General features: G+C 41.7%; 1 protein-coding gene and 1 long non-coding RNA gene across 3 annotated transcripts in view; one reads left to right on the plus strand and one right to left on the minus strand.

Moving 5' to 3' along the window:
- Positions 1-1,100: 1,100 nt before the first annotated feature.
- On the minus strand, positions 1,101-10,063 carry CMTM6 (CKLF like MARVEL transmembrane domain containing 6). The gene is made up of 4 exons (XM_061355693.1): positions 9,869-10,063; positions 3,739-3,915; positions 2,733-2,831; positions 1,101-1,251 (listed from the first exon to the last, which is right to left on the minus strand). Exons 1-4 carry the CDS (start codon positions 9,986-9,988, stop codon positions 1,102-1,104), a joined length of 546 nt encoding a protein of 181 aa, XP_061211677.1. The 5' UTR covers positions 9,989-10,063; the 3' UTR covers position 1,101.
- The window catches only part of LOC133213477 (uncharacterized), a 30,389-nt gene continuing 25,748 nt past the window's right edge, over positions 9,709-14,349 (plus strand). For both annotated transcript variants that reach the window (XR_009725831.1, XR_009725832.1), the window contains exons 1-2: positions 9,709-9,907; positions 10,392-10,465. This is a non-coding gene — a long non-coding RNA (uncharacterized LOC133213477). The remainder of the gene's footprint in view (positions 9,908-10,391; positions 10,466-14,349) is intronic.

Below are 14,349 nucleotides of genomic sequence, written 5' to 3' on the forward strand. Positions count from 1 at the left end.
ACCTTTTCATCACTGCATTTCCTTTGCAGCCATCAACATGTGGCCCAGTACATCTATCACTTGCCTGACAAGTGTTACATCACTAGTGTTTCTTGCAGTCGCTTTTAGGACAAATCAAAGGTACAATGCTTATTTCCTTGTTTACCACCTGAGCTTATCAGTAGCAAAAAGTCTCAAGCTAGTGCCATATTTATAACCTAAGAAAATGGTGGGGTCCATAGCCATCCTGGCGGAACTTACCATTATCTATGCATGAAAAAAGCTGCATATGGTATTCACCTGGGAAGTAATAGTCACCACTATCAATGTACAACAATATTCCCACTGATGTTCAGATTGTTGCTTTGGGGTTAGTTTGCAAAAATACTTATTCTTCACCTTTTTCCTCTCACAGCTGGCTTTTCAAGCTTCTTCCTGCAACTTTTGAAACAATCTAAAAGAAGATTCTGGCACACAAGTGCAAACTTTGACTATAATAGGGTGCAAAACTGCCTCCTTAATACACCACTACATTCCCCTCCCCATAAAACCCCTATAGTTGCTGTTCCATTGAACTGATCTCCACAGACTTAACTAAGATGTAGGAATAGCAAAAACAGAAGCTCTCATTTAAGGACAAGCATTGCTATAAGGCTCCAGTTAGGTATCCCTTTTCTTTCAGTTTGACCAGTTAAGTATAAAAATTAATTCTGCCATACTAATTTATAACTCTCAACAGAAATATCTGGTCCATTTATAGAGAAAAATATCTCTAGGATATAGCTCAGAACTCACGCATCACACATTAACACACATTAGTCTCCTCTGTCAAAACCAGATCAGCACATCATTGTTCTTAAGCTACTCTATTTAGACATGAGTGGGTTTAGTCTATGTCACCTGCATAGGTGGCAGGTCCAGCTACCTTAGAACATGATGCTCAGGATGCCATTACTTGACCTAACGATCTATCAAGATTTGCAATGACCAATGCATACAAAATAGACTGTAATGAAGAGACAGGAGTTGTTACCTACAGTGCACTGAAAGTTCATTTTAGTTTGCCCCAGTCAAAAAAAAACAAAACCAAAACAAAACCAGAAAAGAATGAATTCCAGAAAGTTAGCTTTGCTGATTTAATGGCTGATTTTCTGTGGCACCCAGAGTGCGGGCAGGATTTTCAGAGTGTCCATCGACGTGTTGTTTCCGACGGTGAAAGCAGTCTGTAATACTTTCAGCTAAAAATGCAGTACTTGCAAGAAATCCAAACACCTGTGAAAGCGAAAGGAACAGATTATTCTAAAATGTATAAACATTAACAGTATTCTAACATTGTTTGTAGAGATTTGCTGGACTATTACCATACGTTCATAATGCTTATATGAGAAGATTACAGTCCTCCTTAAATCAGGCGTTTCAGATCAGAAATCATAATTCTAGCACACTTAATGCAAACGTTTTTTAAGTTCTCATTTTCTTAATCAAGTGTGAAACTTACAATATGTTCTATGCAGCCCTTAATAGTAAAAGTATATTAATTTTATTGCAAAAATTAGTTATTAAAGCAGCATGGCACTGGTAGTAGAGATATCTCCAAGAGATAGCTGCTGATTAAAGGGATTATGTAAAGAAGAGTACCCCATGGAAGGTGAAGGGCCATCAGATCTGCAGAGCCTAAGCAAATCCTTACTGGGTTAGCAAGGGGCAGATGGAATGACATTCTGTAAATGATATTTCATTATTAGACATGGCAAGATAGTGGTAAGCAGAAGGCTGGTTTTACCACCTTCTTTCAAAGAAGGAAAGAAACATATACATTATTCTAATTTTACATGACTGGTTTGCCCAAAAGCAATTTGACACTAGTAAGTCTTAAATCACAAGTCTTTGTTTTCCCAGCTCCAGAAAAAAATAACCACAAAACCAGAACACAATCCTGAAAGACTTTATACTCAAACCATTAGGTGAAAATGTATCAATATCACAGAAGATGACTACACAAAAATTAGTATCTCTAATAGCTCCTGCCTGTACACAGAATTATTCTGCTTTCTTTTCTAACTCATTTTTTCTTACTGAAAAAGAAAACTCAAAATTTTATCTTTTAATATCACACATTCACAATTCTAAGGTTATTCAACAGAAGTGCCAAATGAGTGAGGAACTGACATCCACAGCATCCCAAACCCTCTTCAGTGCCTTGCCCTGAGCTTCTTCAGTGTTCCCTGGGAGATGCATGCCCTGCTGTTCTTCTATTTCTGGCACTGAGGAAACTGCTGCTCTTACTGCAGCCTTTGCAAGTCAGCATTCTCCACATACGCTTTATAACCCTAGCAAAAGACATGGTTTCTTGCTGACTTTGTGAGGGGTGGAATTATGAAGGACAATTTAGGGAAAAGTAGGCATTTCAGAGATGGGATGTGAGAACTGAGTAAGCTGTGAGAGATGCCAACACCAAAATACTGATGGAGCTAAGGCAGTGAGATCTGAGGGAGCCAGAAGCAAGCTGCAAATGCTGAGGAGCTGCAAGTGGATGCAGAGCTTTCCAGCAATCCTGAGAAATGCCTGCTCTTTGGATTTCCTACAGTAAGTTTCTGAAGGTCTGAAATAGCCAGTTCCTCCTGAAAAATCATTACTGTGCTGAGTTCTGTTCTCTGCCCAGTTTCTTCCCTGAAAATTGAGTAAAGTTTAGAGGGCAGAGAAATTCACATACAAGATAAATACAAGATAAATCGTGCAATTTGAAGACTTACACATGCAGCTTTTCCAGCAGCAGACTCAGAGCTGGCCGCACTAAGTGCTGTTGTTGCTGCCAGAAAACAGACACCTATGGCTGACACAAGCCAAATGTTCTGCAAATATAAAAAGATGAGTGATATAGAATTGTTGATATTCTACCTGAAAAAGAACAAGCATCATAACAGCAGCTGATTTCATCCCACTAGTGAACTTATGCTTTGAAACTCTTATGCTAATAAAAGCTTCAGAAAAATATGTTTTACAACTACATCCCAAAAAAACATTCAACATTAACAACTAATTAAAAGAGCCTGCATTAGATAAGCCCCTGGTTTTGTCTTCTGCAAGAACTCCATTCATTTGATCTAACTTTTTTCACAATCAAATTCAAGCTCAGGTCAACCATTATTCCCCTGTGTAAAACATCTGGGAAATCAGAAACCTGTAAGTAAATGTGCTCATTCAAATCTCTTACTACACTCCCTTATCTGTCTCTTCACATAAAAAAGCCTACTGTTTCTCTGAAGACAAATAGGAAGGGACACTCGTAGAACAGTACAATATTCTCACTGACATTACAAAGCACCTTTGTGCCGCTGTTGGGTCTTCTGAAATACAAAAGAACATAAACTGTAATGAGTATGACTATTCTAAAAAGGAGCTAGGCTACACCAATTAGGAAAATAGATAAACAGGCCAGTTACAAGTATCATGCTGGCAGTAAATTGTGCTCTGTATACGTGCATAGATGCGACGACTATGCAGTAGTATTAGTCTGTGTGAGAAACTTCTACACAGGTCCTAAAATCCTGCAGTTAACCACCATGACAATTTGGAAAAGTTGTTAATATAAAAGGGACTCTCAAAGTTGATTCATTCTTTAAAAATAATCTACTTTAATCTACCCTTTAAATAGAGAATAAAAGGAGATCCATTCTGCATACCCTTTTTACTCCAGAGTAGTCTTTCAGCACTTGTAAGATTTGTTAAAAAAAAAAAAAAAAAAAATTAAATCCTTACCACATTCCCTACTTTATCTTTCCCGAATACTTCATATGCATTAGTGCAATACACACACAGGATCAGAAGGCTCAAAAGAAAGGCAGCGCAGCTTATGAACTCAAAGAAGTAAAGTCCACCACAGTTGATACAATTCTCCACCATTTCTTCACAAATAACAGCCAGAAGAGAGAGAATCTGCAAATGAATAACACGCTTGGCTTGGATCAAGTCTCTAATATCTTACACAAACATTAATATGACATGAACATTAATAAAGGCAGCCGTAAGGAAAATCCTCCATGTACAAAGAACCCAGTAAAATTCTGCACTATTTTCTTGCAGGCAGAAATAATTATTTCACAGGATCATAGCATGGTTTGTGTTGGAAAGGACTTTAAGATCATACAGTTCCAAGCCCCTGCCATGGGCAGGGACACCTCACACCACACCATGTTGCCCAGGGCTCTGTACAATCTCACCTTGAATACTGCCAGGAGTGGAGTATTTACCACTTTCTTGGCAACCTGTGCCAGTGCCTCACCACCCTCACAGTAAAGAACTTCTTCCTTATATCTAACCTGAACTTCCCGTTTAAGTTTAAACCAATTAGCCCTTGTCTTGTTGCTACAGTCCCTGATGAAGAGACCCTCCCCAGCATCCCTATAGGCCCCCTTCAGATACTGGAAGGCTGCTATGAGGTCTCCATGCAGCTTCTCTACTCCGGGCCCCAACTTTCTCAGCCTATCTTCATGGTTTATGCTTGCTCTTAAAGTCGGTCAGTAAACTACATTCAGACAAGCTGAGCACACATCACCTAATACAGGCTTTTTGATTAGACAGTCAAGGTTCATGGTTTGTGGGTTTGTGCAACTGTCAGTTGGAGGCAGATGAGGAAGGCAGCGTGAAGGGCACGCCTCCTGCTCTGAACAGGCACAAATGCTACTGCTCACTCCTTACAACTGTATTTAATTTTAAATCCATTTGGGTCCAGGGCTGAGCAGGAAACTGGACTGTACTGACCCAGTCAGCTCCCTCCCTGAGAGTTTACAGCTGAAGTTACCACCCTTGTTAACACTTCAAAGAAAGCCTATGTACCTAGTAAGTAACAACAGCAGCTCAGCTGTACTTGAAGGAACCAAAACTTTATGTTTAATCTATGCTAGACAGCTTTTAAGCTATGCAGAAGCTTATGTTCACCTTCATGCTACAGTGTGTTTTGAGGGAATAATGCAAGTTCATTCCTATACAGTCGCCATTCATCTGCTGCTGAATTTTCTACTATTTATTGTACAGGAAGGAATACTGCTTTATTTAAATGTTCTCTGATTTTGGCCACTTCTTGCTTTTTCCTTAGTCCCATAGAGTTGACACAGCATTATAGTAAGGAGTTCACAAAATTAAAACAAGTAGTAGTAGTAGGAATCAGACTCTGTCATAAAATTGAGACTGATACAAGGATGATGATCATACTTTTAATAAAAGTATATTTTAATAAGAGTATAAGAGCATATTTTTAGTAAGGGTATATAGGCAATAATGAAGCTGATGGGTTTTCTTGAATAATCAAATTCTAAAATTCAGAATTGTTCTTGAAAATACCCACCAGCCTTGCGTTTCAGTTTTCTGACAACAAAAATAACAACAATTTAGCATGTGCAAACTGTAAACTTCCCCAGCTAAGCCAGACCATGCAAAACACTTCATCATGTTTTCAAAATGCTGACCATAAAATAAACAGGATCTCAGAAAGGGGAAGAACCTGAGCTGGGAAACTGCAATATTACTATCAGGCCTCCGCATACTTCCCTTCTGTCCCACAGCAGCTGGCAAAGCAAACTCCTCAGCAGCCCTCACACCTAAGCCAGTAACTAACTACAGTGGATGAGGAATACGTTGAACTCTGAATTTCCAATATTTAAGTGTTATTTTAATTTCAAAAGATTTGCTTTCAGCTGTGTTCAACGACTTTCCATTTGACATTTTCCACAAGGTCAGCTAAAGTGAGAGATACGCTTTCAGGTATAGTTCTAGCTCTTTTTATTAACACTGAAAATTGAATGCCATTCCCTTCACCTAGGATGCAACAGTACAGAAAGGAAATAAACCTCCCCTTAAAAGAATGTATAAGCCCAGATAACCATAATATGAACTAAATAACTGAAAAAAACCTTCTCCACTGAGTGTATAAACAAGTAGAAAAAAGTCTCACTCAGAGAAAAGCTATAAAGGGCTCAGTATAAAATACATGAGATTTAGCAAGTGGAGTCCTATGTGGGATTTGTCCAAGTTGATATTCATTTTGTACTGATAAGCTGAATAACAAAAGAGAGTGCATACTTAAAAAGCTTTGGCTTCAAGAACTTTGATTAAAGTAGTGTATCAGCAGCACATTTATAAGCTGCCAGAGATCTCTGCTTGGGTTTCTTAACTTGCTTCTTGATTTCAGTATGAGAAACAAAAGGGATTACTCTGTTTTCCTACTACAACAAAAGAATAGTTTTAAATACCACTAAAAGAATAGTTCCTAAAGCGAGGTGTCCTTGCCCATGGCAGGGGGGCTGGAACTTGATGATCTTAAGGTCCTTTCCAACCCTAACTATTCTATGATTCTATCATTCTATATGCTTACAGCTATATAATATAGCAAGAAGTTTTTACTGGTATTAGCCAGAAGATTATTGTCTCTAGTACTCATCTGCATTTTAGTTACATCCTGCTATATGATACGGTTTAGTGCGAGGTGTCCCTGCCCATGGCAGGGGGTTGGAACTTGATGATCTTAAGGTCCTTTCCAACCCTAACTGTTCTATGATTCTATGATTAGATATAGTGCCGCTTTAACCAAACCAGAAGATTCCACATTTCATACAGTTTCCCAATAACTCTTCTGCCAGAGATTCAACTTTGTCCATAAGCATTAGTCCTGGGATGAGTGCAGGCCTCTAGAGGCTTACATGAAGCAGCCAAAGCTCCTTCTGTTTTTTTTTAATCTGCCTTCTCCACACCAATCCCATAGAGAATCCCTAACAGGCAACGGCCAGAACATCACTACTGCTTCTGCCAATGAAGAGTGAAAAGGGACAGGTTGGTGACTCCCCATTTTCTTGAGAGCAAAACCTAGGCAGTTTCTTTCACCCTGAAGCCCAGGGAAAGACCTGCAAACAAGATCCTGCAGCTGTCACCTTCTTTCCCTCTTTCCCAGAGCCCTGCGCTGCCAGCACTGGTGGGCAGGCAAAGCTTACCCAGCACAGTTCAGGGCACAGTTCAGAACCTGCTCGGGCTGCAGGGTGGAGACACAGTTTTTAGTCCTACCTGTCCATATGTACACCAGAAATCAACCATCTTCATCTGCCCCTTACTAGCAAGAAGTTATTAATTAATACTGACATTAATGTTGGAAGTTTCTACACAAGTGTCAAGTTTCTAAAGTAGGTTTAGCAAGTGAAAGACAAACGAGTGCTATGGAAATAAAGCATATCAATGAACTTTCCAGCGGGCCTGTGAAAATGCTCAGCAGTGCTATTCCCAGTACAGAATCTTCTCATTCAGATGGGTGCACGTACTAATCCTGTAAGTCTCCACAATCAGGACTTCCTACTATAGGAAGAGAACAACTTAGAAAAAGAGATGTTTAAGACTGAATTACAATTTTCCTTTCCAGTTAGGGCATTTTAGGTTAAGTCAAACAATAGTTGATGACAAGGATTTCTGCTTTAGATAAGAATTTGTTTCTACCTCAATCTTGGCACAATATGTGATGTGCCATTTACCTTTGTGCACGATCTGAACCAGACATGGATTAACAAAACCATTTTACCTATTAAAAAAACCAAGAAGACGACAATATAGAAAACATGGGTTTGGTCACATCTATAATGAAAACCACTGATTTTCTGAGTGCAATGCCCTGTTCCGCAGTCTACACAAGTGATTATCAGTGCATAATGACAATAACTGCCACTATTCTTGTGACACAAGGCTAACAGATGTTAATGACCAGCATCATTGCTGGCATTTCCAAAAATTATCACTTTCCCAAAACAGTAATTTTTTTCTTACTGCAGATACTGAGGCTTCCGCCTTTAGGAATTTCTAAGGATGTTTAAAGTGTTTCGACCAAAACCTCCAAGATCTGTGCATTTTGATAAAGGGATACAAAAAAGAAGGGGGGAAAATGTTGGAAATTAGGAGGGTGAATGACTATAACTCCATTTTCATTTTCCTCTCGTTGAAGCATAGGTATAGGCCATAAAGTGCTATTCCTAATTCTTTAGAAGCATATCAAGCAGGTATTCATCCTGTTTACGATAACCATATTTTTCCTTTTTTTCCTACCCAGAAAGCTTTTTAGGTAATGCCTCTGTTCAGGTAAACAGTTTAAGACTTTATTACACCAGTACATTTGTGTAAGTGATAGTTTTAGTTAGTAAGCCTACTTACATAAACGCTCTGTTTGTCTGAGAGCAACAGATCTGATCTAGCTGCAGATCTTACCTTATGAATCTCCAGTATCTGATGTAAAAGTTTATGTCCTATTTTATTTACTTATTTAAATCATTATCAGGTGTGATTTTTTTTTAATTATCTCAGACAACAGTCTTTTTGGCAGTGTTACTGTTACTTTTACAAGGATTTAAGAATACTAGGTTTCTGGTTGAGGCCTCTGACTCTGCGTGAGACAAAGTTTAAAAACCAAACATCCCCTTTCCTGCAATGCTGCGGTCATGAGAAAGGGTTGGAAATCACCTACAATTCCCCTGACCATGAGACATCTGACTAAAAAGCCACTTTGCTGCCTGAAAAATGTATCCTAACAGATACTTAGGGTCAGCTGCCCTTTCTTTCCTGCTGTAGGTTTCACTGCCTCCCCACCAGTACTCAAGAATGATGCTCCTTGTGTTCCTATCAGCAGCCACACTGGCCCATCGCTGAGCAAAGAACAGACAGCAGTCTGAATCATGTGCCCAGCTGCTGAATCCTTTCAGGAATAACATTCCTGAGCAAGACACAAGCAGGATGCAAGCCTTCTATTTCCTAGTGGGCACAGGACCGTCCAACATGAAGTGATGCACTGCAATGTCTCATACAATAGGCCACCATCAACACTGCACATTTCTAGAGCAATTTCCAGAAACGAATCATGGCAGAAATGGGTGCTCTGATTTTAGCAGGGCTAGCACAACATGAAAAGCTTATAAATGGGCTGCTGGAGCAGCAAGAGAGGGAGGTTAGGATCTGATGACTCAGGAAGCTCTTCCTAAATTTACTGTCCTACCCTGAGATTCAACCAAAGGCTTCTGTCTCCTGTTTTGAATCCAACATGGCCCTAAGAAGAAAATACAAAGTTTCCTGAAAGGTTTCTCTCTCATTTAAACCATTATGACAGCAGGCAGCTGCATTGCAGCTTGTACAAATAGCCATCAGATGTCACGAACCTTAGTCAACCAACCATCAGATGTCAGCACCTGCTCTGGTAGCTAGAACATGAAACAGGAACAAGCCCATTACTTCCCCACCATAACCTAATCTGAACCTGTAGAGATGACGGTACCGTAAGAGACCACATCTGCTTTCCATCTAAGTTACAAGTCTGTTCAGCTTTACTGACCAACAACTATGGCAGGCTTTGCTTCTGCAACGCCTAAGTCAGGTTTCCTGGTGGAACGAGCCCTTTCCTAACAGCCAGACATAACCAACTAACAGCCTGAAGTTACGTCCGCTTTTCCCGGCCTGCACTTCGCCCGGGCAGAGTTTCACTTGGAAGCGGCGGGAGATAGTACTGAAGCCGCAGGTCTTTATAACTCACTCGTTCCTGTCCCAGTGCTGTCCTGTGGGCAAGCAGGGACACCTGCAGAGCAGGTGGGTGGGTGGGCGCGCGCCCAACCGGCGGAGTGGAGCCGCTCCCGCTGTTCTCCCCACCCGCACCCCGCTGCCGCCCGGCCCCGCTCACGCCGGTAAGGCTCTCGGCCTCTCACCGCCTCTCCCGGCAGCCATTCTGACAGTGGGTGCTCGCTGCGCGCAAGGCCCGGCACATCCCCGGCCACAGCCTGTGGAAGCGAGCGGGCAGCCCGTCCGCAGCCGCCACGCTGGCCTCGCTCCCCTCCGGGCTGAGGAGAGCAGGGCAGCGGAGTGGAGCGGGGCGACTCACCACTTGGAGCGCTTTGGCCGGCAGCCGCCATCCCCACAGGTGCCGCAGGGTACATGCGAAGCAAAGGGAGGGCTTGGCCTGCGGCTCGGTGGTCTCGTTGTAGACGTTGCCGTTGTCCATGGCCGCGCTTCCGCCGGCTGCCCGTTGCGGGAAAGAGAAAGCAAAAGGGCGGCGGCAGCAGCAGCGGAGGAGGTAGAGAAGGTAGAGAAGGCGGCGGCCCGCCTGGGGAAAGACGTGTCCTGTAGCGGGCGCTCTCGCGCTCCCCGGTGGCCAGTGGGAGGGAGTGCCGAGCGCTGCGTGAGGTGGGCAAGCAGGGCCGGGCTAAGGGCGGCGGAGTATGTTCGCCTCAGGCCTGGAGCTGCTCCCAGCTTCGTAAGGGAGCTTATTAAGAAATTTACAAGATTACACCCTCCTGTTGCCACACGAGATTACGGGGAGGGGTTTTTAAACCAAAGCTTTCTCTGCTGTCAGATAAAACAGTAACATCCCTGAGTCTCTAATATACTTCCATTCCCTTGCCCAGACGAGTTTTTAAAAGAAGCTACAGCTTTTGGTGCCTGCAGAAAAGCAGATTGAGCCCACTGTATGCAAGCAAAGGTGTGTTAAGTTCTCTTTATATTATTCATGTTTTATCCACAGAACTATTATGGACCCTTATAGGCAAGTTCAGTTATACTTCACTTACTTAAATCCAGTCAGATACAATCTACTGGCCCAAAAGATGGCAATTTGCTTTCTTAACCATAGCTGTATATATGCTGAGGTGACAGAGCAGGCTGTTCAGGCACCGTTTTCGTTTCAGAACCACACAGTGAATGGAAGGATGTGTGACTCATGAGGTAGGTGCTATTTTTAACTCCACCAAGGGCCACCGTTAACTGCACAGGTGAGACAGTACAGGCCAGATAAAAGCAGTCAGGCCATGCTGCGTGCTGAACACATACCAGCAGGCTGTGTGCATCACCTCTCCCAGTAAGATGTGCAGGGTCCCCAGGCAGGATGGTGCAGAATTGTCTGTGCCATAAACAATGTTTGGCTGCAGGAACTGGCTTGAGAAGCAAATGGGTATGGCAGGTTGTGTAATTCCCAAGGCATGTGAGTTTTCACTAAAGTAAGGCATCACCATGGGTGTGCCCTACCTTCGCCCATTGGGGTTGGAATGAGTTTAACTGCAGGACTGAGCAGATAGTCATTTACTGTTACCACCTGAGTCCTCAGTGCCTTCAGTATCTTTTATTTGTATTAGTACATCATAAATAAGATTACATTACATGGCTGGCATCTCTTTTCTGACAGAAATTACCTTTTTGTTTTATTTTCTTCCTTGATAATATCTCAAAACTGGCTGAATAGCTCTAATGCCAAAAAATGTGTGTTTAGGCTATGCAGTGGTTTGAGGGAGACAGGACTTAATGACAGGACAGGAGATAGAAGCAAGATAGTTCTTTTAAGGTGTTTGGTAGCATCTAAGGCTATTTAGTAGTTGCTTCCTTTTGAATCATTACCAGTGTCTTAATGCCACATTGCTAGATCATGAACATAGATGTTAGTATTGAACACTGCTCTTCAAGGAGTCATAGAAGCACAAGACCAGCCTACAAAAGATAAAATATATGGCAACATTTTCTAGTTACTGCTGTCTTTAAGAGTTGTTTTTTCCTGTTCAGGCCTTCTCCAGGAAATACATATCAATGATGCATGAATTATAAAGGCTAGCTTGCCATTTCAAGCCTAACTTATTAGGTCATTTCATTTATTTGTAAGGAGTTGGAGGTTTTCCAAAAGCAACAGCAAAGCTACAGGAAATGTAAGATCATGTGACAGAGAAGGAATGAAAACTGAACAACACAGGACCTGATAGCTTAAAAATACTTGAAGCGTTATTTTAAAACATACAAATACTGCTTTTCACACAAACTGCAGTGGTTCTTCACCCTTTTCATCAGCCCTGCCTTGAAAGTATAAAATTCTTTAAGAAGAAAATGCAAATCATAACATCAGTTGCAATAAATAACAAACCTTCTTAATGCAAATAACTGCAATTAGCTTGCTGCGATGTAGTGGAAATCCCATTCCAGATGTACATCTATGCATTTCCTTCTGTTTATGTGCTGCACTTCACAGTTTTCCAGAAATTTAGGTCTTTCTTACCCTTCCACAGCCTCTGCTGGAATGGCAGGATCAGAGGTAAAGACAAGACACAGTGCCAGAGAAGCAGGCCTGGAGTTAGATCGTGAGCTACAGTAACATGCCCAGGCAGAGAGTGGGAGATCAGTGGAAGCAGGTTAATGACAGGTGACCTACTTTTCTAAGCCACGACCAACCTGGCTTTGAACACTGCCAGGGATGGAGCAGCCACAAATTCTCTGGAAAACCTATGCCAGTCTCTCACTACCCTGGTAGTGAACATTTTTTTCCCTAATATCTAATCTAAATCTACCCTCTTTCAGTTTAAAGGCTATAAGGTTTTTAAAGGTTAGTTTATAAGGTGGATACAGGCCAGGACTGCATCACTGTTTCCAATAAGTGATGCCCTGTTGGCTTCCTGGCACTAGAATGCTGTGTTACAGGATGACGCCAGAGCTTAAGTCCCTCCACTCAGAACTGGAAGCAGGGCTCCACTGACCTCATGAATGAACAGTCTCCTTTTCCCATGTTCCTAAATGCAGCTATGGGACTATTTGCTTGTTTTCTTGGAGGGCAAGGGAAAAATGAAGTAGAGGAATGGGAAAGCAACTGCAAAGCCCAAACCACTGAAAGAGCCAGACCCAGTTTCTTTAGAAGGGTGGTGAGGTTTTATGCTACTGCACAACTTGGGGAGCTCCACTGAAGTTAGCCAGTCAGAGGCACAGCTTTCTCCCTGGCCTTGGGTCTGGTGCTCCCACACGGGCACCTCAAGAGCCTTTGTTCATGACCTGTGTGTTACACGAAGTAAATAAAGGATGACTAAATGGAATATTCCAACTACTGTAACAGTCCAGAAAAAGACTTGAATGTGTTGCCTCTGCTGAAGCATCTTCAGCTCTGGAGGCTCTATTTTTGGGCTCAGTATTTTAACTGAACTTCACAAGCCCTGATCACCATACTAACATGCTAGAATGTGTGATTTTTAAACAGATGAAGATGAAGAACTGTCATTTTTAACAGCTATTTCCAAGTATCCCTTATGGCACAAGAGAAGCAAACCCCTTGATTCCCCACATTTCCCAAAAGCAGGGTTAGGCCAACTCTTGTCAATGGTTTGCTGCCTATGTCTGCATGGCGCGGAGCACAAAGATGTGAGATTCAGTAGGCAGCAGCTCTGCAGCTGCATGTCTCTTACTGCAGATTAAGTTTCCTCCCTAAGAAGAGACTTCAGCCCAACAGGAACTTGCATTTCAGATGTATTGCTAGAAATTCAAGGTTAGTGTAGTATGGTGGTTAGTCCATTTAACCTAGATGTCACCTGCACATTTTGGAGACTGCTATTTTCAAATGAAAAATATGAACTGTCTGGAAATGAAGTGGCCTTTTACTTGGAATTTTCAATCTTAAAATCCATAGAACAGCTTTATTACAATCAATATACTCAAGGAACTGATATAGGAACATGTAAGAGAAAAGGAGGAAGAAGAGGTTTGTGAAATTCCCCTAAACCAGTTTAGTTTGAAGAGAATCAGCTCTTTTTCTAGACAGAACTAGCCCTGAAGGTGTAAAGGAACTCATTTAGTTTATTCATGTTGCAGTGTTTTTGCAGTATTCATACTGCATTTAAAAAGTGTTAATTGTTCTTTATCAAAAAATCATCCCCTGCAGTTCTTGTATTACCCCTTTGCTTTCTGCATCTTGTGTGGTAGACTGAAACTTTGTACCAAGTAACACCAAGTATTAAAGGCACACAAGAGTGATCGGAAGGAAAATTATTTATACCATTACTCTTTTTAAAATTGGGGTCATCACAAACCTAACCCATCCCCAGCTTTGGTGGTGAAATGACAGTATATATCCCTGACAAATTAGCTTTATTCAATTTATTTCTTACTTGCCTGACTTGTGAAGGAACGAAACTGAGGAGAAGGATGGACTGGTACTCCACATCTTATGAAAAGGGCCTCCTGTCAGAGACTCATTTTACATTATAGTTCTGGTAAAACCCACCTTAGTTGCCTACTCTCATCAAAGCAGAAGGCACCTTAAGAGAGCAAAGCAACTAGCTCAGTAGTCTTGGTCTTACTACAGAGAAACAAGCCAATGCCATCAAGTTACACAGAAACACATTCTCTGATGTTTCCCTTTTGTGATAAAGGTACCCTGAAGTCTTTTTTTTCCTCCCAACAGCATGAGCAGGCTGCAGAGAGAGTAAGCACTGGTAAGAGAATTGGAACTTGACATTTTGGAGGGAAGCAGGCTGCTTTAGTCTTGTAGAATGAAAAGGCGTGTTAGGGACACAGCCTCTTTGTAAATAACAAAACAAAACCAAAAGGAAAAAAAGAGCCATCAGG

The sequence above is a fragment of the Neopsephotus bourkii genome, unplaced genomic scaffold (genome assembly GCF_033783945.1).
Source record: "Neopsephotus bourkii isolate Nb327-2 ecotype Australia unplaced genomic scaffold, CSIRO-AGI_Nbou_v1 NB_832, whole genome shotgun sequence".
Lineage (NCBI taxonomy): Eukaryota > Metazoa > Chordata > Aves > Psittaciformes > Psittacidae > Neopsephotus > Neopsephotus bourkii.

What these genes read in the sequence shown, in the direction of transcription:
- CMTM6 (XM_061355693.1), bottom strand. Translation starts at nt 9,988, where the DNA reads ATGGACAACGGCAACGTCTACAACGAGACCACCGAGCCGCAGGCCAAG. An exon ending in AAGATAAAGTAGGGAATGTG is followed by an intron (nt 2,832 to 3,738) that starts GTAAGGATTTAA and finishes TTATATTTGCAG; the next exon opens with AACATTTGGCTTGTGTCAGC. An exon ending in CTGCTGGAAAAGCTGCATGT is followed by an intron (nt 1,252 to 2,732) that starts GTAAGTCTTCAA and finishes TCGCTTTCACAG; the next exon opens with GTGTTTGGATTTCTTGCAAG.